The sequence below is a fragment of the Equus przewalskii genome, chromosome 1 (genome assembly GCF_037783145.1).
Source record: "Equus przewalskii isolate Varuska chromosome 1, EquPr2, whole genome shotgun sequence".
NCBI lineage: Eukaryota > Metazoa > Chordata > Mammalia > Perissodactyla > Equidae > Equus > Equus przewalskii.
The window spans coordinates 5,366,088-5,393,885 of NC_091831.1; the positions used below are offsets into that span (position 1 = coordinate 5,366,088).

Here is a 27,798-nt window from a genome sequence, read left to right on the forward strand (position 1 = left end):
TTTTAGGGGAAATTCCTGTCAGCAGTTGAACTAGCATTGGCATTCAGTGACTTCCTTAAAAAGGAATACTCGTTTGATAACCATGAACTCCCTATATACATTTGCCTCATTTGTTTACTATCAGCAAAGAGGTTGATAAGCAGAAAACTATAATGATTTCTCATCATACTTATATGTAAATTACTCAAACTCAAAATTATTGTAAATTACCAAAGAGAAAGATAGCAGTGTGTACACTGTGCAAGTATTGCCCCTGATCTTCTGGATGGGAGCGTGCCCTAGTTCAAGTGGGAAATGGGACATGTGAGTCTGTCTTGCTCTCTCGTTTGGTACTGGTTGCTGAGTTCCTGTCATAGGGGGAACAGTTTGCCACACTGAAAGTGTTTTCTGTGGCTAACGGGTGGATGTTTCCCGTGTAACATGGACCGTCAGCATCCTAAGTATAGACCATGTAATTGCATTGGTGGTTCAACAGAAAAAACAGCTTGTTTGTTTCTCATGTTTCAAGAAAAAAAATTGCTGTGTTCAGGTCACTGAGACATGGCATGACAGCCTTCAGGAGACCCTTCTTGAGGAATTTTATGTTTTATCTAATCTCTGTAGAGCCTAACCACCACCTCTGTATGACCCCTCTATATATCACCAAATACGTTATTCTTTAGTGTACGCGGCTCATACATAAGACAGGTTTATGGCCACATCAGCAGTGTCATCTCCTTAGTCGGATGGATAGGAGGCTGAATTATTGGCTCTTACACAATATTTCGTGACAATAAAATACCAAGTTGGCATAAAACAGTGAACAGATTATATTTATCGTGTATGTTTTTATTTCTTATAGGAGAGAGTATGTTCCCCAGTACTCAGAATGCACCAAAAGAGCTGTCGGATAAAATTTCTGCAAGCCCTGCCTCCTCCAAACAACAGAATATGAAAGTAAATGAAGATATGGAGAAAACTCCCAGGAACATGCATAAAATGACAGGTGCTGAGATGAAGACTCCAGTATCTGAGGCAGAGCCTATGCAGGCAGTAGCAAGCGCAAACACATCTAGGAGGTCTGTGGGGCTCAGAAATAGACTGACACCAGGCACAGAGGGTAAGAACCAAGAAATGGAAACTGGCACCACGGGGAACATCTTGGGACGACGTCTGCGGAAAACACCACTACAAGAACAGAAGCTAGAGGGAGAGATGCAGGAGAGTGAGAGATCTTTTGAGATGTGTAAGAAAATCATTGAGTCCAAAGAGAACTCTGAAAAGATGGTAGCTGTGAGGAGGTCAAGAAGGTCTTCAGAGCTGAAATGGGAACCAACAGCAGACCTGACTGCCCTCAAGAAATTGCACGAGAGAGAACCGAAGGATGACCTGCTGGACATCCACAGTGTCCTCCAAACCCCAGACCAGGCTGTGAAACCGGTGGATGTGGAGCACATAACCACAAAGATGCGCCGCAAATCTCCTAAACCAGAACCAGCCAACACGCCAACAAGGACAAATATACGGCTCCAGACACCGCCCCACAAAGTGGATGGAGAAGGCCTCTCAGCACTCAGCAAGGCCACACAGACTCCAGGGGAAATTACACACACACACAGAGAACCAGTAGATGATGAAAAGAGCATCAAATTGTTTAAGGAAACTGCAGAGCAGGAAGTGGATCCTGCAGCAAATGTAACTGGGAGCAAGAGGCGGCCAAGAACACCTAAGGGAAAGACTCCACCCCTAGAAGACCTGGCTGGCTTCAGAGAGCTCTTCCAAACGCCAGTTCACGCCAAGGAACCAATGACTGATGACAAAACCACTAAAATACTCTACCAATCTCCACAACCAGAACCAGTCATCGTATCAACCAGGATGAGCAGACGACTCAAGACACCTCTGCGGAAAGTGGACGTAGAGGAAGAGCTCTCAGCACTCAGGAAGCCCACACAAACACCAGGAGAAAGCTCGCTCTCACACAAAGAACCAGTAGGTGCAGTGTCTGAGGAAGCTCCAGAACAGAAACTGGACCCTGCAGAAAATGTAACTGGGAGCAAGAGGCGAACAGGAACACCCAAGAAAAAGATCTGTTCCCTGGAAGACCTGCTTGGCTTCACAGAGCTCTTCCAAACCCCAGATCACACCAAGGAACCAGTGACTGATGACCAAACCACTAAAATATCCTGCAAATCTCCACAAGCAGAACCAGTTGACACACCAACAAGCAGAAAGAGAAGCCTCAAGACACCTCCCCAGAGAGCAGACACAGAGAAAGAGCTCTCAGCACTCAGGAAGCCCATGCAAACACCAGGAGAAACTGTGCACACACACGGAGGACCAGTAGATGAAGATAAAGACATCAAATTGTTAAAGCAAACTCCAAAGCTGAGACTAGACTCAGAAAAAAATGAAACTGGAAGCAAAAGGCTGCCAAGAAAACCTAAAGAAAAGGCCCAACCCTTAGAAGACCTGGATGGCCTCAAAATGCTCTTCCAAACACCAGATCACACCAAGGAACCAGTGACTGAGGAGAAAACCACCAGAATACCCTGCAAATCCCCACAAGCAGAACCAGTCAACACGCCAACAAGCAGAAGGAGACAGCCTAGGGCACCTCCCCAGAAGGTGGAAGAGCAGGAACATCTGTCAGCAGGCAAGATGCCCACACAAGCCCTGGGGGAGACAACGTGTTCACACGGAGAACCAGTAGATGATGGCAAAGACATCAGAGCGTTTAAGGAAACTGCAGAGCAGGAACTGGATCCTGCAGCAAATGTAACTGGAAGCAAGAGGCGGCCAAGAACACCTAAGGGAAAGACTCCACCCCTAGAAGACCTGGCTGGCTTCAGAGAGCTCTTCCAAACGCCAGTTCACATCAAGGAACCAATGACTGATGACAAAACCACTAAAATGCTCTACCAATCTCCACAACCAGAACCAGTCATCGTATCAACCAGCATGAGCAGACGACTCAAGACACCTCTGTGGAAAGTGGACGTAGAGGAAGAGCTCTCAGCACTCAGGAAGCCCACACAAACACCAGGAGAAAGCTCGCTCTCACACAAAGAACCAGTGGGTGATGACAAAGGCATTGCTGTGTCTGAGGAAGCTCCAGAACAGAAACTGGACCCTGCAGAAAATGTAACTGGGAGCAAGAGGCAAACAAGAACACCCAGGAAGGACACCCAGCATTCCCTGGAAGACCTGCTTGGCTTCACAGAGCTCTTCCAAACCCCAGATCACGCCAAGGAACCAATGACTGATGACCAAACCACTAAAATATCCTGCAAATCTCCACAAGCAGAACCAGTTGACACACCAACAAGCAGAAGGAGAAGCCTCAAGACACCGTCCCAGAAAGTGGACACACAGAAAGAGCTCTCAGCACTCAGGAAGCCCATGCAAACACCAGGAGAAACTGTGCACACGCACAGAGGACCAGTAGATGATGACAAAGACATCAGATTGTTAAAGGAAACTCCAAAGCTGAGACTAGACTCAGAAGAAAATGTGACTGGAGGCAAAAGGTTGCCAAGAAAACCTAAAGAAAAGGCCCAACCCCTAGAAGACCTGGATGGCCTCAAAATGCTCTTCCAAACACCAGATCACACCAAGGAACCAGTGACTGAGAAGAAAACCACCAGAACACCCTGCAAATCCCCACAAGCAGAACCAGTCAACACACCAACAAGCGGAAGGAGAAAGCTTAGGCCACCTCCCCAGAAGGTGGAAGAGCAGGAACATCTGTCAGCAGGCAAGATGCCCACACAAGCCCTGGGGGAGACAACGTGTTCACACGGAGAACCAGTAGATGATGGCAAAGACATCAGAGCGTTTAAGGAAACTGCAGAGCAGGAACTGGATCCTGCAGCAAATGTAACTGGAAGCAAGAGGCGGCCAAGAACACCTAAGGGAAAGACTCCACCCCTAGAAGACCTGGCTGGCTTCAGAGAGCTCTTCCAAACGCCAGTTCACGCCAAGGAACAAATGACTGATGACAAAACCACTAAAATACTCTACCAATCTCCACAACCAGAACTAGTCATCGTATCAACCAGGATGAGCAGACGACTCAAGACACCTCTGCGGAAAGTGGACGTAGAGGAAGAGCTCTCAGCACTCAGGAAGCCCACACAAACACCAGGAGAAAGCTCGCTCTCACACAAAGAACCAGTGGGTGATGACAAAGGCATTGCTGTGTCTGAGGAAGCTCCAGAACAGAAACTGGACCCTGCAGAAAATGTAACTGGGAGCAAGAGGCAAACAAGAACACCCAGGAAGGACACCCAGCATTCCCTGGAAGACCTGCTTGGCTTCACAGAGCTCTTCCAAACCCCAGATCACGCCAAGGAACCAATGACTGATGACCAAACCACTAAAATATCCCGCAAATCTCCACAAGCAGAACCAGTTGACACACCAACAAGCAGAAGGAGAAGCCTCAAGACACCGTCCCAGAAAGTGGACACAGAGAAAGAGCTCTCAGCACTCAGGAAGCCCATGCAAACACCAGGAGAAACTGTGCACACACACAGAGGACCAGTAGATGATGACAAAGACATCAGATTGTTTAAGGAAACTCCAAAGCTGAGACTAGACTCAGAAGAAAATGTGACTGGAGGCAAAAGGTTGCCAAGAAAACCTAAAGAAAAGGCCCAACCCCTAGAAGACCTGGATGGCCTCAAAATGCTCTTCCAAACACCAGATCACACCAAGGAACCAGTGACTGAGGAGAAAACTACCAGAATACCCTGCAAATCCCCACAAGCAGAACCAGTCAACATACCAACAAGCAGAAAGAGACAGCCTAGGGCACCTCCCCAGAAGGTGAATGAGAAGGAAGATAGATCAGCACGTAGGAAGCCCACACAAACCCTGGGGAGAACGACGCGATCACGCAGAGAACCAGTCAGTGGTGATAAAGACAGCAAAGTGTTTGAGGAGACTGCAAGGCAGGAACAGGGCCCTCCAGCAAGTGTAACTGGAAGCAAGAGGCAGCCAAGAAGAGCTAAGGAAAAGGCCCAGCCACTCGAAGACCTGGATGGCCTCACAGATGTCATCCAAACACCTGATCACACAGAACATGAGATCAAAATGACTGAGGACAAAACCACAAAAATGCCCTGCAAATCTCTGCAAGTGGAGCCAGTCATGGTGCCAACAGGTAGAAAGAGACGGCTCAGGGCACCTGCCCAGAAAGTGGATGTAGAGGATGAGCTCTCAGCACGCAGGAAGCCCACACAAACGCCAGGGGAAATCACACACACATACGGACAGCCAGCAGGTGATGATAAAGACATCAAAGTCTTTAAGGAAACTCCACGGCAGGAATTGGACCCTGAAGAAAATGTAACTAGAAGCAAGAAGCAGCCAAGAATCCCTAAGAAAAAGGCCCAGCCCCTCGAAGACCTGAATGGCCTCGAAGAGCTCATACAAATGCCAGATCACACAGACGAACCAATGACTGAGGACAAAACCACAAAAATGCTCGGCAAATCTCCCCAAGTGGAACTAGTCATGGCGCCACCAAGCAAGAAGAGAAGGCTCAGGGTACCTCCCCAAAATGTGGATGAGCAGGAAGTTCCATCAGCAGGCAGGAAACCCACACAAACCCTGGGGAGAACGACACGCTCACGCAGGGGACCAGTCGATGGTGATAAAGACATCAAAGTGTTTGAGGAAACTGCAAGGCGGGAATTGGACCCTACAGCTAGTGTAACTGGAAACAAGAGGCAGCTAAGAATCCCTAAGGAAAAGGCCCAGCCACTCGAAGACCTGGCCAGGTATAAAGAGGTCCTCCAAATGCCAGCTCATGCCAAGAAACTGGGAACTGATGCTGAGACCATTAAGGTAACGCCAACGCAAACGCCAGACAGAAGAGAACCTGTGAAAATGTCCAGGAGAGTCCTTAGGGCCCGTAAGACAAAACCCATGGACGATCTGGTGGGCACCAGGGAGCCTGTGCAATCACAAAGGGGAAGCAGAGTTTCCCCGTCCCCCAAGAGGAAAGGTGGGAAACATGGAAGTGTCACAGGAAGGAAGAGGCTGCGCTCCGTGACGACTCCGCCGGAAATGGCAGAAGAGAAGCCACTCCAGAAGAAACAGAGGACAGCTCCCGGAGAGACACTCACACCCTCTGAACCCTCCATAGCAGAGAAGAGAATTCTGAGGATTTTGGCAAAGAGGATTGAACCTGTGGAAGAGCTGCCCAGCAACACGAAAACTGAAAAAAAGGGCCAAAGAGTGGAAGATGCGACTGCTCCAAATAAGGTGATGGTAGATGTTACATAATCATTATATGTCATATTGGAGGGATGGTCTCCTTTTTGGTGTAATATTTGGTACAAATTGTGTATAAACAATTTATATGTGGATTACATTTCCCAAAGGAGTCTGCATGCAACACAGGGAGTAACTGCAGACCATGGGGAAGGGTCCTTTTAGGATTTACAGAGACAATTGGCTAATTTGGGAAAATAGCTAGTCACAATTGTTATTACAAAGTTTGGCAAGAGTTTCTCAGGAACTGAACGAGTTAGGTTCATCTTCGAAGGTGTGAGGCATCGTGCAGAGAAGGGGGCAGCTTGGTCCTGCGTTCCAGACACTATAGCCAGGAGTGCTGGGTAGAAGCTCTAGATGCTTCAGTATTTAAACAGAATGGTGTACATGGGAGGGTGTGTTCTGAGAGCAACAGAACTGTCAGATTGTTGGATAGAGAGATTACTACTGCGTGGAGAGAAGTTTCTAAAATTCCAGAAATCAAGATTTTCCTGTCTGCTTTAGCAATGACTGTTAAAAGACTGGGAATTCATTTCCTGCCTGAATAAAGGGGCATTTTTCTATAATGCCCCTTTCATGCTTGTTATGATCAGATTTGACATTTATGACATTCAGACACTGATTGAAACTTACGCTGAATTCCTTATTTATGGTTTATCAGTAGAGATGATTTCTCCATAGGAACAAAGTGACAAGGCCTTACCTTGAATATCTTAGATTACTGGCATCATAGAAAATTATTCAATGTAAAATTTTCAAATGAATCCCCCTTTGAGTTCACTTTTGATCGTTTTTCTCTGTGTTGAATTTTGAGATTTGTACGACTCATTGACATGTTGTGGATGTCTTTTGGATTCTTTAGGGAATGTCCCTGCGCTCCAGACGCCCAAATAAAACCACTGTAGAAGAGCAAAGAACTGAGTTTCTCATATCAGCAGAAAAGATTAAAATAAAGAGGAATGAAAAGAAGCCCATGAATACCTCCCAAGAGATGAAGCTACAAAACCCAGAAGATGGAGCCAAGAATTCTACATCTGGGGGCCAAGTCCATGAGAGTAGAATGGGTTTGAGATCTGGAAGACAGAATAAGATGCCCTTACCCAATGTAGCAGAGGAGAAAGTCAGGAAGAAAAGGGTGGAAATCCACGTGGAGAGTCAGAAGGAGAAAGAAGCAACAGGACATTCGGACTCCAAGAGTTTGAGATCGAGAAAGATTACAATCCCTCCTAAAGGAAACACTCTAGAGGGTGAATCGGAACAGAGAGTGACTCGGAGGGCCAACAGACGTGCCGAAACCACGAAAACGGCAAGTAAATTACTGTTTTTCTTTCTTTAGGAGCATAGAATGTTCTGATAAAATTTTGCCTCACGTTGCAAAAGCAAACAAAACATTATATGTGATAACACGCTGCCAGCTCCCAGTTATACTCACGTACGAAGTGTGACTCTAAACCAGATATTTTGTCTTTGTAGCTATATTTAGTTGTATCTGTCTTGGGAATCTCACTTCAAACAGTAAATTCACAGTATGAAGACATCATTCAGGAAGAACAAGGAATTTATCCAGTCAGCACTTTCTGACTGCTCATGCCGTAGCCCATACTGAAATTATAGGTAGATGTCCTCAGTCCCTCGTTAGCTCAACAAAACTTACTAATGCGAGTGAGGTGGTCCTGTCTGGATTTCAGAGGAGTTCCTTTGGAAATCTAGAATGAAGAGAAGTTGGAGGGGTAGTAAATAGCACCACAGTTATGGGCTGCATAACGACGTTTCAGTCAGCGATGGACCACATAGACCACGGCGGTCCTATAGGATTAGTACCATACGGCCTGGGTGTGCAGTAGGCTGTACCATCTGGGTTTGTGTAGGTACACTCTGGTGCTCGCACAATAGTGAAATCGCCTAACGACGCATTTCCCAGAACATGTCCCCTTCGTTAAGCAACGCAGGACTGTATTAAAGGTTCGTATTCAGTAGGAAGTGCTTGTGTCCTTTGGCCCTTCCCAAAACAAATAACATCTAAGTTTAAGGACTGTCAGTGCTACGAACGTCATGTCAACTTCAGCAGCACCATTTGAATGAATCTACGGTGCAGGATTGAATTCACTCTGTGTTCTGGGCAATATGTGATTTTGCTAGTTTGAAGGAAAGAGTGGTTGAACAGTCTCCTTTTTGTGAGTGGTGTAAATTTGCTTCTGAGTGTGCAGTGAGAGCCCGTGAACGCCAGTGCTGTGGGCCATTGCTCTAACACACGTGTGTGAATTTACTGCTTGACAAACAGTTGTCTGATGTGGTGTCAGCTGCAAAAGCAGAAGAGATTTGTTTACTGCTTGCTAGAATGATGGTGGGGACACTGGCCTAGGTCCACATCCAGGACCTCAGTGCGTGTCCTGCCACCCTTAGAATCATGAAGGAGCAGCTACAGGGCAGGCCGAGTACATCCTGGGGTCAGCACAGATGGAGCGTGCCCCACGCAGCCCTTCATGAGCTTGTGTTTACCATTCATTCTGTTGTCTGTAATGTGGATGCCACACGTTGCTAGCTCCTGATAGAGCATACGTCTCCAGTTTGGCCTTTTCCTGATATCTCAGTCATTTGATGAACATTTGCGTTGCACTGTAATAAGGCGATAGCTTGGGTCCGAATTCAAGTATTTCAGGTCATTTGCATTCACACTCAGCCTTAGACTTTTTAATTCTTGGCTTTTGTTCTCCTGACTCTTCCCGCCCCCCAGTCTTAAAGATCACTGGATAAGGTCACTGGTGGGGACTGCTCCTAAAGTATGCTCAACAGACATCACCATTAGCTTTTTCCCATGGGCTGTTGGGTTGGGGGACCGTGTGTAGTAGAAGCACAAACACCTGGCCTCTCACCTGTAAGCACAGCGCAGACACCCAAGGCTCCAGGGCACCGGTTCTGAAGACGCAGAACGTCTGCTTCCTTTTAGATTTTCTCGAAGTGTCTGGATGGGTGTGCCTCTTCCCAGCTCCCGTTGGAGTGCGCAAAGCAGGTGGTCCTAGGTCACACTCAGGGAGTATTGAGCGATTGTCCGCTTCATACACATAGATTGTTTGGAAGACCCTGAAGATTTCGCCCTGATTGTACATTTGAATTCACTTTTTCTGAGTGGTAGTTTTATTTTATTTTTATTTATTTATTTATTTTTCTGCCTTATCTCCCCAAATCCTCCTGGTACATAGTTGTATATCCTAGCTGCACATCCTTCTAGTTGTGGCATGTGGGACACCGCCTCAACATGGCCTGACGAGCAGTGCCATGTCCGCGCCCAGGATCCAAAGCGGCGAAACCCTGGACCGCCGCAGCAGATCACACGGACTTAACCACTCGGCCATGGGGCCAGCCCCTGAGTGGTATTTTTTAATTAGTGAAAATGCATGTAATAGTGTGGCAATTTTCTTTCTTTTTTTAAACTATGTATTAACTTAAAAATAGGTGACAAGTCTTTCTATCAAAAGACAAAATATATAAGATAAAAAAGCCAAATAGTAAAAATGGCTTAGGGGGCCAGCCCCATGGCCGAGTGGTTAAGTTCACAAGCTCTGCTTTGGCAGCCTGGGGTTTTGCTGGTTTGGATCCTGGGTGCAGACACGGCACCGCTCATCAGGCCATGCTGAGGCGGCGTCCCACATGCCACAACTAGAAGGACCCACAACTAAAATATAGAACTATGTACTGGAGGGCTTTGGGGAGATGAAGGAAAAATAAAATCTTCACCCAAAAAAATGGCTTAAAGAACAAAAGCAACTTTCCCAAGCTATGTCTTATTAAACCCATTTCCAACCTCAAGATGAATTTTCCAGAACTTAAGACCTGCGTCACACCTAGTAAGAACTGGGTTTTTGCACAGGAGAGTTGGTTACAAAAATTTCTTTTAAATGACTTAAGAGTTATATTTTTGTTTCCAAACAGGATAACGACAATGTGTGCATCAAGAAAATAAGGACCAGAAGTCGTCGGGACAATGAAGATGTTTAGCTAAGAAGTTTAAAAGGGGGAAAAAAGTAATACATTTAATTTAGTGATAAGTTCTAGTATAATATTTGCTGTAAATTTAAAAGTGAATTCTGTAAATAGTGCTATCTGGTTGTTTAAGAGAAGAAAGCTTAGAAATTTCTAGGTCTGAATTGTCTATTCAAAAACCCCACATGGAGATTATGAAGGGGACAACTGGGTCTCATAAAATGACAAAAATTTAAAACTTGGGGGTGGGAAGTAGGAGTTTGGGCCAAAGGATGCCCTTTAACTCTGCAAGTGAAGCCGGGAAGTTTATCCCCCAAGTCGATCCCCAATAACTGTGGGCTCTAGCACTTGCTTTGTACATGCTTCTGTGTTTGTCTGTGTCCTCCATCAGAATGTAAACGGCAGAGGCTTCTATCCTTGTTGTATCCCCCACACCAGGCAGGCACTCAGGAAACGTTCATGAGTGGATGGATGAGTAGATTAATGAAACTTACAAGATCTGTCTTTACAATGGCGGAGACATTTGGTTCATACACTAGGGCTATTTATCATCAGCAGGACAGTCCGATCTTGGTGTCTTTATCCCTTAAGGGAATGAAATTGTAGATTGGAGGATGGTTTGTGAGCCCATCTTCAGCATAAAGGTGTTACTTTATTTAAGGAATGTCTGGTGGCTTGCCTTTTTCACTTTAAAAATATTTGTCTAAACTGGACTGCTTTTGTCTGAGAAGCCATCCACTCACTAGCTCTTAGGGCCATGGGCCAGAGTGCCCCTCCCTTCCAAACTGTGACACCCCTCTTAGCTTCTCTGCTTTGGCATCATTTACATCTTCTGAGCTTTCTACTGGATCTGCTCCCACCTGTGCTTTTTCTCACCACACCTGTTGACCTGACTTAGTGCCCAGCATGCCACCTCGTACAGGAAGCCATACATACTCTCCCCCTAAAGCACAGCCGTTTCTGACAGCGGCAGAGCACGAGGCTTCTTCACCCACGGTTTCCAAATTGCTTACTTGCAAGCAGTTGCCTCCTACATCTCATTTTAAGCCCAGGCTTCTTTCTTCAGTTTCAGACCCATACATCAAACTGCTGGGCATCTCCATTTTTATATTCCACTTGTCCTCCTGTTCTTCTTGCTCTGCTCCCTAAATCAGAAGAGAGCACACCTTCTCTCCAGTCACCTGTCCGGAGGCCTCCCCATTCACCTGCTTTCCAGTTTGAGCTGAGGATGGAAAACAAGAGAGGGGGCTGTCCCCTAGACTATGAACTGCAATGCCCAGGCCCTGTCTGTCCACTCTTATATCCCCAAAGTCTGGTGTGGAGCCAGGTGTACACAGTAATAAATATTTGCTGAATAAACATGAATCTCTGCGTGTCCGTCTGCATCAATGGTAGTTGCTTTTGCTATTTCGGCTGCCGTAATAGAGTACTGGACAGGGTTGTCTAAGATCGTGAGGAAGAATGACAGATTGAGGGAGGGCTGTAGGATGGAGGAGCCTCCCGACCCAAGTGACAGTCGAGCCGGGCCATAAAGAGTGGGAGCGTGGCAGAGCAGAAGAAATGAGAGGATTTTAGAAAGTGAGGCCCTCATTAGAAAAGGCACTTTATTTGAAGGTGTGAGTCACAAATGTGTCATTTAGATAGGTGAAATTCAAGAAAATGTAAACTAATAGGATTTTTCTCTGATTAAGTTGTTCTGCCAACACTCCAGATTTAGTAGTAATTATGAACCTCAAATAGAGAAAAATTTCAATTAGCCGTATGCCTGGGGAATGAAATATACTGATTAATTAAAAAACCCTTTAGGGTTCAGTTCTAACCAAATATCTTGCTGAAACGTATCAGCGTATTTTCTCACCTTAGGAAGTACCATGTTTCAAGAGCGCAGGGTGGTTCTCCTTCACTAGGGCTGTAGGTGCTACATTAGAAAAGCTCATTCAAGCAAGTCTTTAAAAAGCTCGTGTCCACGGCATGCCTCTTTCATTTAGTATTTTTGTGACGGAGGGAAGCTTCAGACAGAAATATGAACCATTCAACTAGGCTAACTATTTGAGAGCAGGGTGCAAGAAATAAATACTCACCTACTGGCTGTGTGGTTTGGTAACTTCTCTGAGCTTCAGATTCCAAGTAACATCCCTCTGATGGAAAATTCTCAATAAACAGAAGCTAGTTTTACTTTTAGCCTCCAGGCCTTTGCATGACCTGGCTGCCAATCTGTCCTTGAATTTCTTTGCTGTAATTCCGTACCAGCCAACCCTTGCCTTCTTTAGGGAGGACATTCCCCCCCACACGCACATATACAAACACACTCATGCACACACACATACTCATGCACACATACACATTCATATACATACATGCATACACATACTCTTCTGCACACATATTCATACGCACACACACAAGCACACACACATACCCCCTGCTCTCTGCCTGGGAATTTCCCCACCTCTTGCTTCACTAGATGCTTCCCTCCAGGCCTGAGCTCAACTCCAGCGAGGCTCCCTCAAGGAAGCCTAGGTCACCCCCATTCCTGTCTCCCTGGCTGGGTTGGGTCCCCCGTTTCATGCTCTGGAGTCATCCTGTGCTTCTTTGCTGAATGTACTGCAGTGGAAACTAGACCACTGATTGTGTGTCTGCCTCCTCTGCTAGAACCAGGCTTTGTCCAAACGTGAGGGCAGACCATGTATTTACCGGTCACCGTATTCCAGCGAGCAGGTGCAGGAGGTACCCAACCAGGTGTGTGTGAGATGAAGTGATCTTAAAACTCACCATGTTTGTATTAGCGGGAGGGTAGCAGAGAAGAAAACAAACTAAGAGTGGGCAGCGGCAGTCAGGCAGAGGCGGAGGGGCTGGTTCATTGGCCTCCATTTTGACAACTGACGTGGCTGGACAGTTACTTCCTCTCCTGGCCAGTAAGCCGTCACAGTCATGTTGGTCCCTCAGAACGGCCCTCATATTTGGAGAAGGGGACTCCCCAAACCCTGGGTCATGTCCACTTTATCTAGACAGAAGTGATGGGTCCAGGGACAGAGATTTGACCCAGCGCCACCAGATTTAGCAGATGAAAACATGTGTTGCTTCTTTCATCTGGTTGCCCTAACGTGACGGAGATCCTGGGAGAGAACTCACAGGCGAGTCCCAGGCCGGAGCCCGTGGTGTGTCTGTTTGTCCTGAGGAAGAAGTTTTCCCTCAGGCAGAGAAAGGTTTTGGGGTGGTGCATGTTGAGTTCACCACCTGGCGGGACTGAGGGTGGAAGGAAGGAAGGAAGGCCACCCTCAGTCCTAAACAGTCAAGACAGAGAAGTTTAGGCCTCGACTGACAGGCACGCTCGGTTGTGGTGTTCCAGGTTGTAATGGAGAGACAACATTGCCAGCGTCTGCTCCGTAAAGTAAACTAGCTACTTCATTCAAAACAATTAGACACTATGGCTGGGACCCTACCATATGCTAGGCTTTCTAGAAAATTTCTTCCCAGACATGGATCTGGTACTCCAGCCACAGCTCGAAGGACCCTGATTCAGGTGCCGTGCAGACCGCCCAGGCCCCTGAGGCGTCTCCAGGCCTTGGTCACGTCTCCTTTTCCTGGTGCCTCCAGCACTGAGTGCCACGCTGGCACCTGAGCATTCAGTAGTCTGCAAATTGGGATTTCATCAATCTTGCTCTTCACGAGGGAGCAAGAAGCGCCCTTGATCACATGAAGCCTCTCCTGGTGTCTACGTGATGATTTCAAAGGAACGAAGGTTTGGTATTGCCATGCGCCGCAGAGTGCTCAGCTGTCAGGGCGTGGCAGCCTGTGCTCATAGAGCCATCTACAGACGGGCAAGTCCCAAAGCTCCCTGGACAAGGGACATTAAATAGCCATCAACAACAGTCTTTTATGAAGAACTGATGGGAAATATTTTTAATATGAATACAAAGGATTGTACCTGTGACTTAAAAAGAATTACAATAAACTAATGAGGAAAAATCAGGTAACACAACTAGGAAAGTGGATAAAAAGCATGAATTTGTGCTTCACAGATGAAATACAAATAATAAACATGTGCAGAGATGCTCAACCCACCAGAAGTTAAGGAAATGCAAATTGAAATGAGTCATGATTTTTTTGCCTATCAGTTTTGTAAAAACTAAAAGGCTTGCCAATACCCAGGGTTAGTGGTGTGTGGGGAAGCAGGTGCTGTCTGCACTGTCGGTGGGCAAATGAGTTAGTTGGGAGATCCTTTGAACGGCAACTTGGCAGCTCCTACCTAAATTTAAAATGAGTCTGCCCTTTGACCCAGAAACTCCACTTCTAGGCAGCTCTCCCATAGAAATGCTTTGCACATGGGAACAAATACACACATGCGCAAGTGTATTCATCACAAAGATGCAGTAGAACCTTGCACGCCAATGGAAATAAGCTGATGTCCATCATGGAGGAATGCCCATCAGAGTTTGTTAGGTTTATACCCGGGAATACCAAGGAGGCTTTAAACAGAAAGGAAGCTGCATGTGTGCTGACAGGGCCAGATTCTAAGGCGGAATGTTGAACAAAAGGGCAATTCGCACAACTGCCCATAGGTGGCATATTTCATCACTTCTAAGACACAAAGTTTTCACATGTTAACCTCTCTCACATCAGGATGCATCTCAAAATTGATGGCGTCCTACCAGGGATAATTGGCAGTGTGTTTGCTTTCTCAGCAGAACATAAAGTGGACTTGACCATTTTGTCATGCTAGATTTGAAGATATTCTGGCAGTTTGACCCTGACGTTCTTAAAAACAAACAAGCAAATGAATTATTCACGTGTTTATATAACCACACAAGTTTAAACCTGCAGAAGCTGTCTGGAAGGACGTACCCCAGAGTAATCAATGCACTGAGATGAGGGAAGAGTCAGGTGACGGGCCAAGGTCATATATACTCTTACATTTCTGTTTGGTTTGAACTTTGACGACAAACCTGGCTCCCTGGGTATTGTTGGGGTACCACCACCCTTCGTGACCAGGGGCTGGCAGCCCCGGAGACAACGTCCATCCTGGGGACCAGGAGTGGTGGGTCAACACTCCAGCGTCCTGCCCTTCAGGTAGATTCGGGGATGCCCTCGGGTGTCACGACAGAGTGGAGTCCCCGAGGATGGTCTCTGTACTGCCCCTCTGGGTGGCTCTTCCTTCCTCCTGCCTCATCTCTCTGCTCCCTCAACTCCTGCCTCCTGAGATCGCCTCCCAATTAAACCACAGGCACCGTGTCCTTTGTCAGAGTTTTCTTTTGGATAAACTCAAACTAAGACAGACACCTCTGGCGTAGGGGGCAGGTTGCCAGGGATGCCCTACCAAAGTGCCACAAACTGGGTGGCTCAAACAACAGGATCTTATTGTTTCACAGTTTCAGAGGGCCGAAGTCCCCGTCAGGGTGTGGGCAGGATTGCTTCCTCCTGCGAGCTGTAGAAGAGAAGCTGCTCTGAGCCTCTCTCCTAGTCCCCTGCAGCCTCGGGAGTTCTTGATTGGCAGAAGCATCACTCCAACGTCTGCCTTCTTTTCCCATGGTGACCTCTTTGTCGTGCACATGTCTGTGTCCAAATTCCCTCTTAGAAAGACACAGTCCTATTGCGGTAGAGTGGGTCCACCCTCACGGCCCACCGGAATCCAGCATGAACTCATCTTAGTTAATTACAGCGGCAATGACCCTATTTCCAAATAAGGTCATAGGCTGAGGAACTGGCAATTAGGGCTTTACCATATTAATTTGGGGGGGGGGAACAATTCAACCCCTAACAGGGGGCCCCCTCTGGCTGGAGGTGGCAGAGTCAGCAGGATGCCCTGTCGGCTGCCTGGCTCTCCTCAAGTATGGAGCCTGGATTTGGGGGCAAGGCCTGTTTCCCTGGTTGGAAGTCTCGCCCATGAGTCCTCTGACGTTTGGAAATACCACATAGGCTGCTAAGAGGCACTTCTCTAATCCGTGCCATCCCATCCCAGGGAGGCGCTACCCTCCCTCAGCTGTCGGCTCTCCTGCCCATCTACCCTGAGGTCGGTTAGCATGCGGCATCCTGTTGGTGTGTTTCCATCTGATGGGGGTCCTCTGAGACAGGCCCAGTGTTTCTTTCTTCTCCGAGGCTGTGGGCTCAGTCAGGTTGGTCGAGTCACTTGGTCCCTGATTGGTGATGCCTGCTCGTGCCCTCACCGTCCCTCCTTCAAACCTCCTCTTTCTCCCATGCCTCCTCCCCTGTCGGCTGCCTCAGGGCATGTCTGCACCTTCACATCTCCAGTTCCGCATAACCCAGAGGAGGGCCCCCACCATACCCGGAGCGGAAAAGGGACATGCAGACAGACAGACCATAAGGAAACCCAATAACTAAAGGGCCCACAAAAGCAAAAAGCCTTTCATGGCAGGTGATCTGGTTTTTTCGGAGCGGAGAATAAAGGTTTTCAAGTCATCCATTTTAACAAATATAACAAGGCTCATAAAATTTATTAAATAAATACAACAAATGATAAAAAGCATATGTTAACTTCCACATGAGGCCCAGAATGTCTGAAGGAGGAAGCCCGTGTGTGGGGCAGGGAAAGGAGGGGAGGGGGGAAGTGGTGGAGGGAGAGTTGGGGATACCCAGAGACGTAAAGATGTGCAAAAGGAGACCTAATATGGTTTTAGATTTTAGCAGGAACACAACTGTTAGAAGGACTTTCTGATTCCACCTGGCCATGGACGTCTAGCATGCTGTCATCTTCCCTGGAGACTCCGAGAAACCAGTGCTCATGGCTCAGTGCCCTGTTTGCACTCAAGTGGGAACATGGGCTCCCTGAAGGGTGAGTTATTACTCAGTGCTTCATGCACAGCTCATGCCTTCTGAAGGCCAGCTGAGAGCTGGGCCAGCCCAGTTGGCCACCATGTCTACTCAGGCCTTAGGGGCTGTTTCTATGCCCGGTATGAGCTAAATTTTAGAGGTCCTAAAATTAATTGGTTCTATAAACCAATGTTTACCGCCTAATGAATGTCTTGTTTAAAAGGACTTAAGACACAGGAATGAAATTAAGAGATTTCACTGAAGAAAGAGACGCAGGCTGGAAGTCAAAGTAAGATTTATCCTTGCATCAGAATGTTTTAGATCTTGCAATTTGCATATACAAAGAATTCAGCAACATTCACTGGCATTATAATCAGAGCAAGATCAAATTATAAATGTAATAAAAGAAAATGATAGTTGAAACCAGAATACATACATATATTATAAAGATTGCACATAAATTAAACACAACTTAGTTAAACAAAAGTATCAGTAATCATAGATTTTAAAAAAATAACATGGACATGTCTCCAAATGCTGAAACAGATGTGTCAGGCTCATTTTAAAAAGTTTTTAAAAACACATAAAAATACCTTTTAAAACACTGGTACGCATTCTTCATTCATAGAGCACATGGAGAGAAACCATAGAGTCACATAGTGACCAATAAAGCACATAGATCAGAATGGTCGTCTTCCAATCGCTATTTGGCATTTGAATGCAGCTGCATGCAACATAGAAAAATGTGGAAGGAAAAATGACCTTGTACGTGTGGCGCTGTTTTCTTATGTACAATGGACTTTCTTTGACTGAAGGGGAAGAACAGATCAACTTTCTGGGTTGCACAGACAGGATAGTGCGTCCCCGATTGCCCACCGAGACTGTTGGAACTGAGGGAGCCTTGGCAGAGGCCATGAGGCCTGCAATCCAGGACCCTCGTAGAAAGGCAAGTGCTGTGCCCAACTGGGGAGGAGGGGCCGGTGTCCAAGGGACGGTGGCTTCTGCTTTGTTTCTGGACCTGGAGGGCCCAAATCGCGTGCCAGGATGCTTGTAGAGGACACTGGTGGACGGCCAAGGCAGCAGAACACACGAATGGGGCACTTTGCCGAGTTCACCCCTGAGAAAGTCTACCTTAATCTCGAGACAAGAGATGCCAGTTAAGACCATTAAAGGGCCTGAAGGATTCTGATGAAGGTCTCCTAAATTCAGACCTAAACCCATGCCCCCTGACTTTGACTTTGACCCCTCAAATAAAGACTAGCCGCCTTCATCACAACGAGTGGCTCTGTTTCTGGATTGCTGCAGAACAAAAGCTCACTTCTCTCTTCTCCTCTAGTCAAAGAAAGGCCTTGGGATTGGAATTTTAACAATTGAAACAAATGGGACCAACTGGTACATGTTGCAAAACTCGCTGCATTTTCCTCTTTGACCCAAATGCATACTCATTGTACCGAGGAGAGGGGCATGCATTGCGTGAGTGTGCAGCCCAGGGAAGCAGCTGGCGGGATGGCGGTGCTCACAAAGTTGTGCTTTGTCCTTCCAGCTGGGTGCCTCCTCTTGCCCTTGGGTGGGGCTCAAGGGGCGACAGAAGCTTGATAACCTGTGAGCCTATTAGAACGCAGCCTACCCTGGGGTTGCGTTTGTGCACACTAGACATGAACACAGGATAAACAGTGCAATAGGAGGGTGCAATTGGTTACCAGTGGAAATGTCAAATAAGGCCTTTATATCTCTTTTAAAAAGCAAAAAATGTACCAAAAATGCACAGGTTAGATGCTTTCAGTAAGCAGACCAGATGTCGCCAAAACATTGTGCTCATCTGCTAGGTACCTAGTGGCCATAGAAGGATCACTGTTCTATACTCATCCCTCCCCTCTTTTTGCCCCATAAGCCAATCCTGTCTGGCAGTGGGATTGTTATCATCCAGTGTCAAAAGTCTCAGTAGGACTTCCATTCAAAAATAAGTTAGTCTCTAGATTAAGGATTTCTCTTTCTTTTTCTTTGATTAAATATTGAGGAGTGGGACTTTAAAAAAAAGCTGTATAAATCTAGATTTTAAGATTTCTTTTCTTACAAACAATCTTAGCTTTTACAAGAGATCTTTAAATACCAAAATGCTTCTCAGAAAGTTTAAAGCATAATTGCTGGCGGCTGCCCTTCTGTTTCTATCCAAGTGTGTGCTTCTTGCTCCTGTGTGTCAGACGTTCGACTTTATCTGAACGTTTGGAATGGGAAGTGGTTTTGTGTTGAGCCTGTAGGCACAGCTCAGGACCAGAACGGGCAGCTGCGGCAGGGTGAAAGGGGAGGGTGAGAAATGCAGCTGGTTTGATTCTCAGAGGGTTATCTGAGTCAGACAGACAGACAGATGGACAGCCAGTGGTGCCGTGGGAGCGCAGCTCCAATAGCTAGTTTAGCTGTACCCAAGGCCATGGGCGAACTGGGCCACTGGCATTGACATCTCTTGTCATCTAGCCAAGGTGGCACGGACACGGCCTTGAATATTGCATGTTTAAGTATCACTGTACAGTCACCAACTAGTCTCATCTGTTTCAGACCAGGATTCAGGTTGTAAAGTCTCTGATCTTCAAAATGCAAAGATAAACCACATAGGTTGACACTGAGGACTTTAGAAAATTCCCTGTTTACATTATATCTTCATGAACAGTTTGACTTCAGAAAAAATGCTGCTGCTCAGGGCTATAAAATCAGTGTTAGGAAAGTGAATGTTCAACTGATTTCTGAGTCCTTGACTGTTTTCTTGACAACGAACTTTGTCTAGAATCTTGCATAAGCACACGTGGCATATTAAGATTTGTAACATTTAGAGGAGCTGAATGTGTGAAGTTAAATGATATGAATCTAATGAAAATGAAAATAGCGATATTAGCAGAAAGACATATTTTATGGGATAGTATTTGACCTTAATACATGATTTCAGTTTTTAAAAGGGGTATTTAAGATTTAATAACTTTATAGCAGGTTGCCTTCAAAGCATAACAAAATATATACAAAGAAATTAGGAAGGATATTAATGTCAACTATGAAATAAATTAACATGATTTTTACAAAATATACTGACCATTAAATTAAAAAATATTTTAAGGCAGGAATTTTCATTTGAAATTAGCATAATCAGAAAATATATCAATAAAATCTTGTACCACTTTGTAGCAGAATTCATACTGTTCCTGAAAAAGAAAACCAAGAGTACATTAAAATGATGTTTAAACAAATTTGATTCATTTAATTAGGAGAAACATTTTAAAAAGACATAAAAGAGTCTGACTAGTTATTAAAATATTGTATACTCTTATATACATCAGCTTCTGTTACATAATTTAGTTTTCAGGCACATGAACATTTCCAAATAAAGCTGTTTTCCTACAAAGAAAATAATGTTTAGTTTCAACTTAGCTTATTTTAGAACAGTTTGAGTAAAAGGTCTTTAGTTTTCATATTTAAACTGGAAGACAACTATTTTTGAACTGAAAAGAAATCAGAGTACTTAATATCATATGAACTTCATAACGTAACAAAGACGTAATCTGTGAAAGTTAAATAAGATGAAAATCTAGATTATTTTTAAGTCAAAATTTACTCTACAAAAGGGACATTGTTTTACATAAATTTTATTAGAATTCAAAAGAATAATGCGTTACACCTGTGTAAGGTCTTGAACTTACTAAAACACTTGCACATTATTTGACTCTTGTCTTCCTAGCGGCTCTTGGAGGTGACTAAGACCAGAGCCAGGTTGGTGGGTTGACAAGGGACCAGCTAAGTGGGACCTGTGGTATCCACCAATAACGGGCACGCAATAGGAAGAAATGAAAGAGATGGAGAAATGGCAATTGCAGGACACTCTGGGAAACCACGTGTGCATAATGGTCAGTGGGCAGGGGAGACGACCCCAAAGGTTTGAGTGACAACAGACGGAGGCTAACCTGCTTCTCAAGTGCAAGGATCTGGTCACTTACAAACTCTGGTAATTTGCTGGCCCAGTGGGGCACGGGAGCTGGGACCTGGGGTGAAGGGTCTGGGAAGCAGGAGGGACCAAGTTTGGCCCCCATCTCCCTCCCGTCCTCTTTCACAACATGTTGGGTTCAGCCACTTCTCTAAATACACATTGAACAAAATTCTAAAGGCTTTTGGGTTGAAAGATGTCAAACAGTAGTCTGCTGGCCCTGCCAGAGTCTCAGTCTGGCCAGCATGGGATGGAGCTTGGCTTTCCAGTGGGAAAAAAGATGGAGCAGAGGCTTTGGTCCTGAGGACACAGTGAAGTTACTGGGAGAGCCGAGGATGGACTGTAGGGGTCCTCACTTCAGGCCACTAAGATTCCCACCTAACCACCCGGTCCTTGGAAGGAAAAAGAAAGTGAATTTTTGGAGGAAAATGTTAATAAATATATAGGCTACGATGACAGCCGAGGCCCAAGCATCACAGGGACTCATGGCTTATCTTTTACACTTAGCCTCTGGCCAGGCAGGACTAAAGCTATTCACTCTGCCTGGGGGAAGCCTGGAGTGAACTCAGATAACAGTCAACAAAGAAAGTGAAAGAGTCTGGCTCATAACTAAAACCAGAATTTTTTTTTTTGAGGGAGTTCCTGCTATTATTAATGATTATTATTTTGATCTAGAAAATCTCCCGTAGAGTGGTCTGCCTCTGTTTTTTTCCACACCCAAGGTGGTTCTAGTTCAGATGCTCCTAGGATGTATCGGCTGTCAGGAGGCAGGCATTACCTTGAGGAGGCAGTAACGGACCTCACTAGCATCTTCCCTGAGCCCTAGCAAGAAGGATCATCCGTGCTGGGACCCTGGCTCTAAGGAGAGTTCCCACTGCTTTCAGCTCTTCAGGTGTCCAGCACCGTCACAGCCCAAAGGTGGGTGGGCAGGGGGAGGGGTCTGGGGGAGCCAGCAGGAACCCAGTTTCCTTCCAGTCTGGCGGCTCTCAAACCCATACTCACTTTGGGACCACCTGGGGGGCTTTACGTATACTGATGCCTGGGTCCCACCCCCAGAGACTCTGCTTCATTGGTTTGAGGGGGAGCTTGGGCAGGAGGAGGGATGTGAACACTCTCCAGGCCCCTGGAGGATGCAGTCAGGGAGGCCAAGACCTAAGATAGGAAGCCTTGGGAAAATGATGAGTTATAGCAGCCTTTAAAATTGTACTTGCTGGTGTAGAACAATTACCAAGGATGGCGAGGAGGCCTCTCTGGAAAACCAGAAAGTGTACGTTTTCACCACAGAATGAAAGAGAATGTCTGGGGCAACTGTGCATTACACAGATTTGTTAAGCGTCCTGGACAGTATCTCGAGGTTGAGTGAGACCCAGCCAAGGACCACAGACCAAATGGAATAGTGTAAGGTAGAAAAGCACAAGTTCCAGGATCGTAAGTGTTAGTGCTGCTTTTGAACTTGGTGACAGCACATTTTTTTCATGCACATTGGAATCTGGTAGACTAGTTCACTATGTCAAAGTTGGTGTCATCAGTTGGACCCCTCTGTCCAAGGGGTCTTATAACTGAAAGTCATGGGTGAGCCCCTCCTGTGTCTTGCTGAGGGGACAGACCCCAGCCAGACTCAAGGAAGGAAGGGTTCTGTAAAGCTTTACTGTGAAAAGTTCCAGTTAGCTCTTTTTCTTGGGAATTTTACCTTCTTCCCTCCCCATATAGCTGAGCTCCTTTAATGAAACAAACATCAAATTCAACATGAGACAATGCTCGACTCTTCTGGAAACAACCTTATCGTTCAGTTTCTTACCAGGGTTTGCACCATATGTGGCCTCTGAAGTCGTAAACTCTTCACAGCTTGGAATACGTCTAAAAGTCCCTCAGCTTTTACTCGTTCCAGAATGTTGCTGAGTGCTATGAATGTACCTGTTCGCCCAGCTCCAGCACTGTGGAGAAAAAGTGCTTAATGCAGATAACCAAACTCGCCCACGGGGATGGGAAACGGACAACCTACACCAATATCGACACATCAGTACGAAAGCAGCCATCACCGAAAATGACAGGAGTCTGGATTTCTCATGATCATTTATATGTAACTTAGCTTTTGACCAAGACTCAGCAAACATAAAATTCCTAAAACACCTGCCTAATTACAGTAGACAGATTTCTCATGAGTGGATCAGGACCAGCACAAGCTTTTAAGCTGTAACCACTCCCCTGCTTCCTGTGTAGACCGGTGGTTCTCACAGTATGGTCCCTGGACCAGCAGCATCAGTATCACCTGGGAGCTTGTTAGAAATGCAGACCCTCCCGGTTCAGGTCTAGGGAGAGGTAATCCTGGCCCAGACTCTCCTCACTGTGCCGAGTCAGCCTTCCGAGATGTTTAGACAGAAGACGTACACTGCCAGGAATGGTCAGATATTGGACTCTTCTCAGCAATGAAGATCTGAGTCTACTTCATTTGCTTGACAAACTGAATAAATCCCACAAGAGCAGACTGTCTTAGGGGAGCCCAAGTGAGCAGACCTAAAGGAGGCAGCCTTGGCTGGCCTCTTCCAGAGAGCCCTCTGGAAATGCAGGGCTGCCCCCTGGGCCCCAGAATCCCCACGCATGGGCTGCAATGACCTGTCCCCATGTCTGCCTTCCCAGGGTGGGAAGCGCCTGTGGGCTCTCATCCACCTTGGCATCCTTAGTGCCCGACATGTGTTGAGCTCAGTCTGGGTTTGTGAGGGCAAAGCACAAGGAACTCATTCCTAGTTTATTCTAAACGATGTCTACAAAGGCACCAGGGACTGAAAACACAAGGCACGCGCTCCACCTGCTGGACAGGCCGCAAGTGTGCCCAGGCGGGCCCCAGGCGAGGGAGGAGTCCCAACGCTCCACGTTAAGTTGGGCTCTGCTGTTTACCAGGGGTGGGGCAAATGGCAGTGACAAAAATGGGAGCCACGCGTGCGGAAAAAGAAACAGAAGTGCAGCTTTAGAAGCAAATTAGCACCCTCCAAGGATAAAAGCATCCCAAACTCCTGCAAGGAAGGCTTTGCCAGCAGGGGGCGCTAGCCAGCTCGGCCGGGCACGGCCAGAACTACACGGGCACAGACAGGAGGGGGACTGGCGCGTCTTTGGATTCGGCCAGATTCACCCTTCTACCCTGGTTAGGCTGCTTATCAAAGTCCTTGTGGGGTGCCCAGCTCTCTCCAGACCTACCCCGGACGTGTCTCTCCGCCCTGGGGCCTGACTGGGAGCCAGCTGAGAGCCTTCAGGATGGCAGGGGCTGCGGGCCTCCCCGTAGCGACCCCTGCCTAGACGTCCAGGAGCAGCTGGAGAGCCCTCCCACCGTGCTCACGGTCAGCGGGGCCTGGTCCCTGCGCCCACACCCAGGGAGAGGGGTGAGCACCTCAGCCAGAGCCAGAGCACTTTCAAAACGAAGACAAGCAACTTGAAGTGCAGGAGTGGGTTTGTCCGAGCTGTGCTTGGTGGGGTTTTTTTTGGATGACTTAAAAAGCACAAAGAAATGTGTGTGTGAGTCGTGTCCTAACTCCTCCCCACAAAATGCATTCTGCATGTATGATAAGATGACCTTTATGCATTTGTGTAAAGTTACGTGCATAAGAAAAGGTAAAAAATACAGTCGAGGGAAATGAAGCACCTGGGAGCAGCGAGGCTGGGTGTGGGGTACGGTCCGCCCACAGGAGGGGGCACCCGGCGGCCGCTCACCTGCAGTGCACGGTGATGGGGTGGTTGCCTGTCTGCTGCTGCTGCTTCTGCACGGCTGCGATGAGGTCGATCATGCCTTTGCCCTCGGCTGGAATCCCGATCTCGGGCCAGCCGTGGAAGTGGAACTGGCGCACCACTCGGGTCTGCTCCTCCTGCCGGGCCATGGGCTGCCAGATAGGGAGGGGTGTCTCAGTGCTGCCTGGTCACCCCCCACGCTACCCAGGAACAGGTCCCAGGCCCACCTGCCCTCCCAGGGACTCAGGCCAAGGCTTGGAGCCCTCCTGGGCCTTCAGTGGCGCGCAGAGTCCCTACCTGGCCGGCCCGAGGGTCCTGGTCAGGTTGTGGTCACCCTGAAGCAGAAGGCTAGCAATGTGTCCCTCTGAGTGGGGAGCAAGGCATCCAGAGGACATCTCTTGGAGCCCCCTATAGGGCCCGCCAGACCCCTTTACAGGATCTGCGGCAGCTTTGCTTGAGAGAAGGGGATCATCTCTTTAAGAAGTTAGGACCCCACATGTCCCCTCAAGGCTCAAGATGAGCCAGTGGCCTGAAACTAGAGGCCCTTGTCATTCTGCGACTGGCGTGGAGGAGAACAAGTCTTCGGGTAAGTAGGTTTTCTGCTGTGCTGACCATCTTGAACTCAAAACCAAGTCCCATAGATGAGTCCCTTTTCCCATGGTTGACCCACAGAGTTCCCATTCTTTGCCAGGGAGCAGAACCTAGGACCCAGTGGGGACGGGGGATGGTTGGAGGCTCTGAAAAGGCCCCGGAGAGGCCCCTGTGACTTCATCCATTCCCCTTATTCCTCCTGCCCCGGCCATCATCATTTCTCCTGAGAAGGGATGGGTGGTGATGTCTCTTGGAGTTCGCCACTCTGCCCCACCATCCTCATGCTCCAGCAAGGAGGCAGGTGACTGTGGAGGTCCAAATTTTAGAGGAGATCTGCCACTTGATAACGTGGCTCCCTATTCACCACGTGGACCACTGATACCAACGTGGTCCCTGGAAAAGGCTACAGGAGCAGGACATTCTGGTACAATGACAAGCGGACTCCAAGTGATGGCCGCAGTGCATTCTGTCTGCAAGAGTTGAAAGACAACAATACCTGACTGAAAGTGACCAGGAAGTCTCGCACGCTGATGGCTTCAGAAAGGGTATCGCTCTTGATCTCAATCGTTATTTCTCCATGAGTCACTGAGCCCTCTGTTGGCCAATACTGGTAGCATTTATCCTTGGGAGATCAAACAAAATTTTAAGTCTTGTAATAAATAATTTTTTGCTATAAGTTTTGATGATATGATGCAGAACTGCTCCAACACCATTTAATGCATTTTGTCTGGCTAAGAAAACAGCATATGAATACAAATATGAATGTCTATTAATGCCTGTTGACCAGGGAGCAGAATGAAGAGTCCAGAGACAGACACATGTGTATTTGGAACTCTGATATAGGGCAGAAGTGACATGAGAGAAAGGAGAGATTATTCAACAGATGGAGCTGGGAAAATTGATTTTCCATATGGGAAAAATGAACTGGATCCCTAACTCACACCCTACCAGGGCTATTATGAATGCCCCAGCCCCTCCTGGAGTTGGGCAGTGTACAACCAGCACTACGGTATGTGGTAGCCTTGAACCTTAATAGAAACGATCCTAGACAGGTTAAGACTTAAAGTGAAAAACAAAACTGTGAAAGCCTTAGGAGAAGAAAGAACAGAAGGATTTCCTAAACAAGACCCCAAAAGAGCTAACCAACCATGACACTAAAAATCGCAACATCAGATTACAGTAAAATTAACTTCACTTCATCAACAAATGTCATTAAGAGAGTGAAGATAGGCCATCAACTACTACAAGATATTTGCAATACATAAAACCAACATGGGATTAGTATCAAGAACATGTAAAGGAGCCCTATAAATCAAGAAGAAAAACAGGGAGAGGCACGAGCAGGCCCTCTGCACAGAGGAAACATGCCATATTTGAATATATGAAGTAATGCTGACCTCACAGGAACCAGACATGCACATCAAAGCCACAGCGATGACATTAATACCCATTCGGTCAACAAAGATGAGGCCGCCTGGCAACCCTAGCTGTGTCGATGAATGATCTCTCTTACATGGCCAGCGTCCACTTTGGAAACCACAACCAGCCTGGGAAGCAATTCGGAGCTAGCTTGCAAATTCACACTTGCACACGCTGTCCACTGTGGCATTGTGTCTCTTTGGAACACACTGTTCCTCATTCAGCATGTGACATGTATGAGAATATACTATCAGCACTGTTTGTAAAACAACAGAATGGAATCAACCCAAATGCCCCTGACAGGAGGGGGGACAAGTCAGCAGATGTAGGATGTATAGTCTGTGTAGTGGAACAGAACGAAAGAATGATGAATGAAGCGCGGCTACAGGCATCAACACAGAAAAGTATCAAAAGCATAATTTTGAGTGGAAAAAGCAAGTCCCAGAAGAGCAGAGACTGTGATGGTACCCTTTATAAGAAGTTCAAAAGCAAGCAAAACTGAACATGAGTTTCTTTAGGCACTGATTAATGATATAAAAAGGTTTTTAAAAACGCAAAGAAAAGATCCACTAGGATGGCTTTAATCAAAAAGACAAATAATAATACATGTCAGCAAGGAGATGCAGAAATTGGAACCCTTGTACGTGGCTAGTGGGAGCATAAAATGGGGCAGCCACTTCGGAAAAGAGCCTGGTAGTTCCTCAGAATGTTAAATGCCTTGAGTTTGCAGTGTAGAGTTATGATATGGGCTGGGAATCCCGCTCCTAGGTATCTACCCAAGAGAAATGAAAACATACGTCCAAGCAAAAACTTGAACATGAATGTTCATAACATTATTCATAACAGCTGGAGAGTGGAAACAACTCAAACGTCCACCATCTGATGAGGGGATAAACAAAGTGTGGTCTGTCTATACAGTGGAATATTATTCGTCAAAAAAAAATGAAGAACTTATTCATGTTACAATATGGTCAAACTTTGAAAACATTACACTAAGTGAAAGAACTCAATCACAAAAGTCATGCTGAATGATCCCATTTACATGAAATGTCCGGAACAGGCAAATCCACAGAGCCAGAAAGCAGATTAGTGGTCGC

The 27,798-nt window shown here is 46.7% G+C and overlaps 2 protein-coding genes across 22 annotated transcripts in view; one reads left to right on the forward strand and one right to left on the reverse strand.

Moving 5' to 3' along the window:
• MKI67 (marker of proliferation Ki-67) overlaps positions 1 to 11,607 on the forward strand; it is a 28,463-nt gene extending 16,856 nt beyond the window's left edge. For all 3 annotated transcript variants that reach the window (XM_070564979.1, XM_070565153.1, XM_070565064.1), the window contains exons 13-15: positions 842 to 6,252; positions 7,124 to 7,567; positions 10,192 to 11,607. In XM_070564979.1, the coding sequence (XP_070421080.1) occupies positions 842 to 6,252; positions 7,124 to 7,567; positions 10,192 to 10,257 (5,921 nt within the window). In that variant the 3' untranslated portion in view covers positions 10,258 to 11,607. The remainder of the gene's footprint in view (positions 1 to 841; positions 6,253 to 7,123; positions 7,568 to 10,191) is intronic.
• A 5,681-nt stretch (positions 11,608 to 17,288) lies between these two features.
• PTPRE (protein tyrosine phosphatase receptor type E) overlaps positions 17,289 to 27,798 on the reverse strand; it is a 171,706-nt gene continuing 161,196 nt past the window's right edge. For all 19 annotated transcript variants that reach the window (XM_070565995.1, XM_070565541.1, XM_070566044.1 and 16 more), the window contains 4 exons: positions 25,779 to 25,904; positions 24,677 to 24,843; positions 22,773 to 22,908; positions 17,289 to 20,198 (listed from right to left, as the gene is read on the reverse strand). In XM_070565995.1, coding sequence (XP_070422096.1) covers positions 20,124 to 20,198; positions 22,773 to 22,908; positions 24,677 to 24,843; positions 25,779 to 25,904 — 504 coding nt within the window. In that variant the 3' untranslated portion in view covers positions 17,289 to 20,123. The remainder of the gene's footprint in view (positions 20,199 to 22,772; positions 22,909 to 24,676; positions 24,844 to 25,778; positions 25,905 to 27,798) is intronic.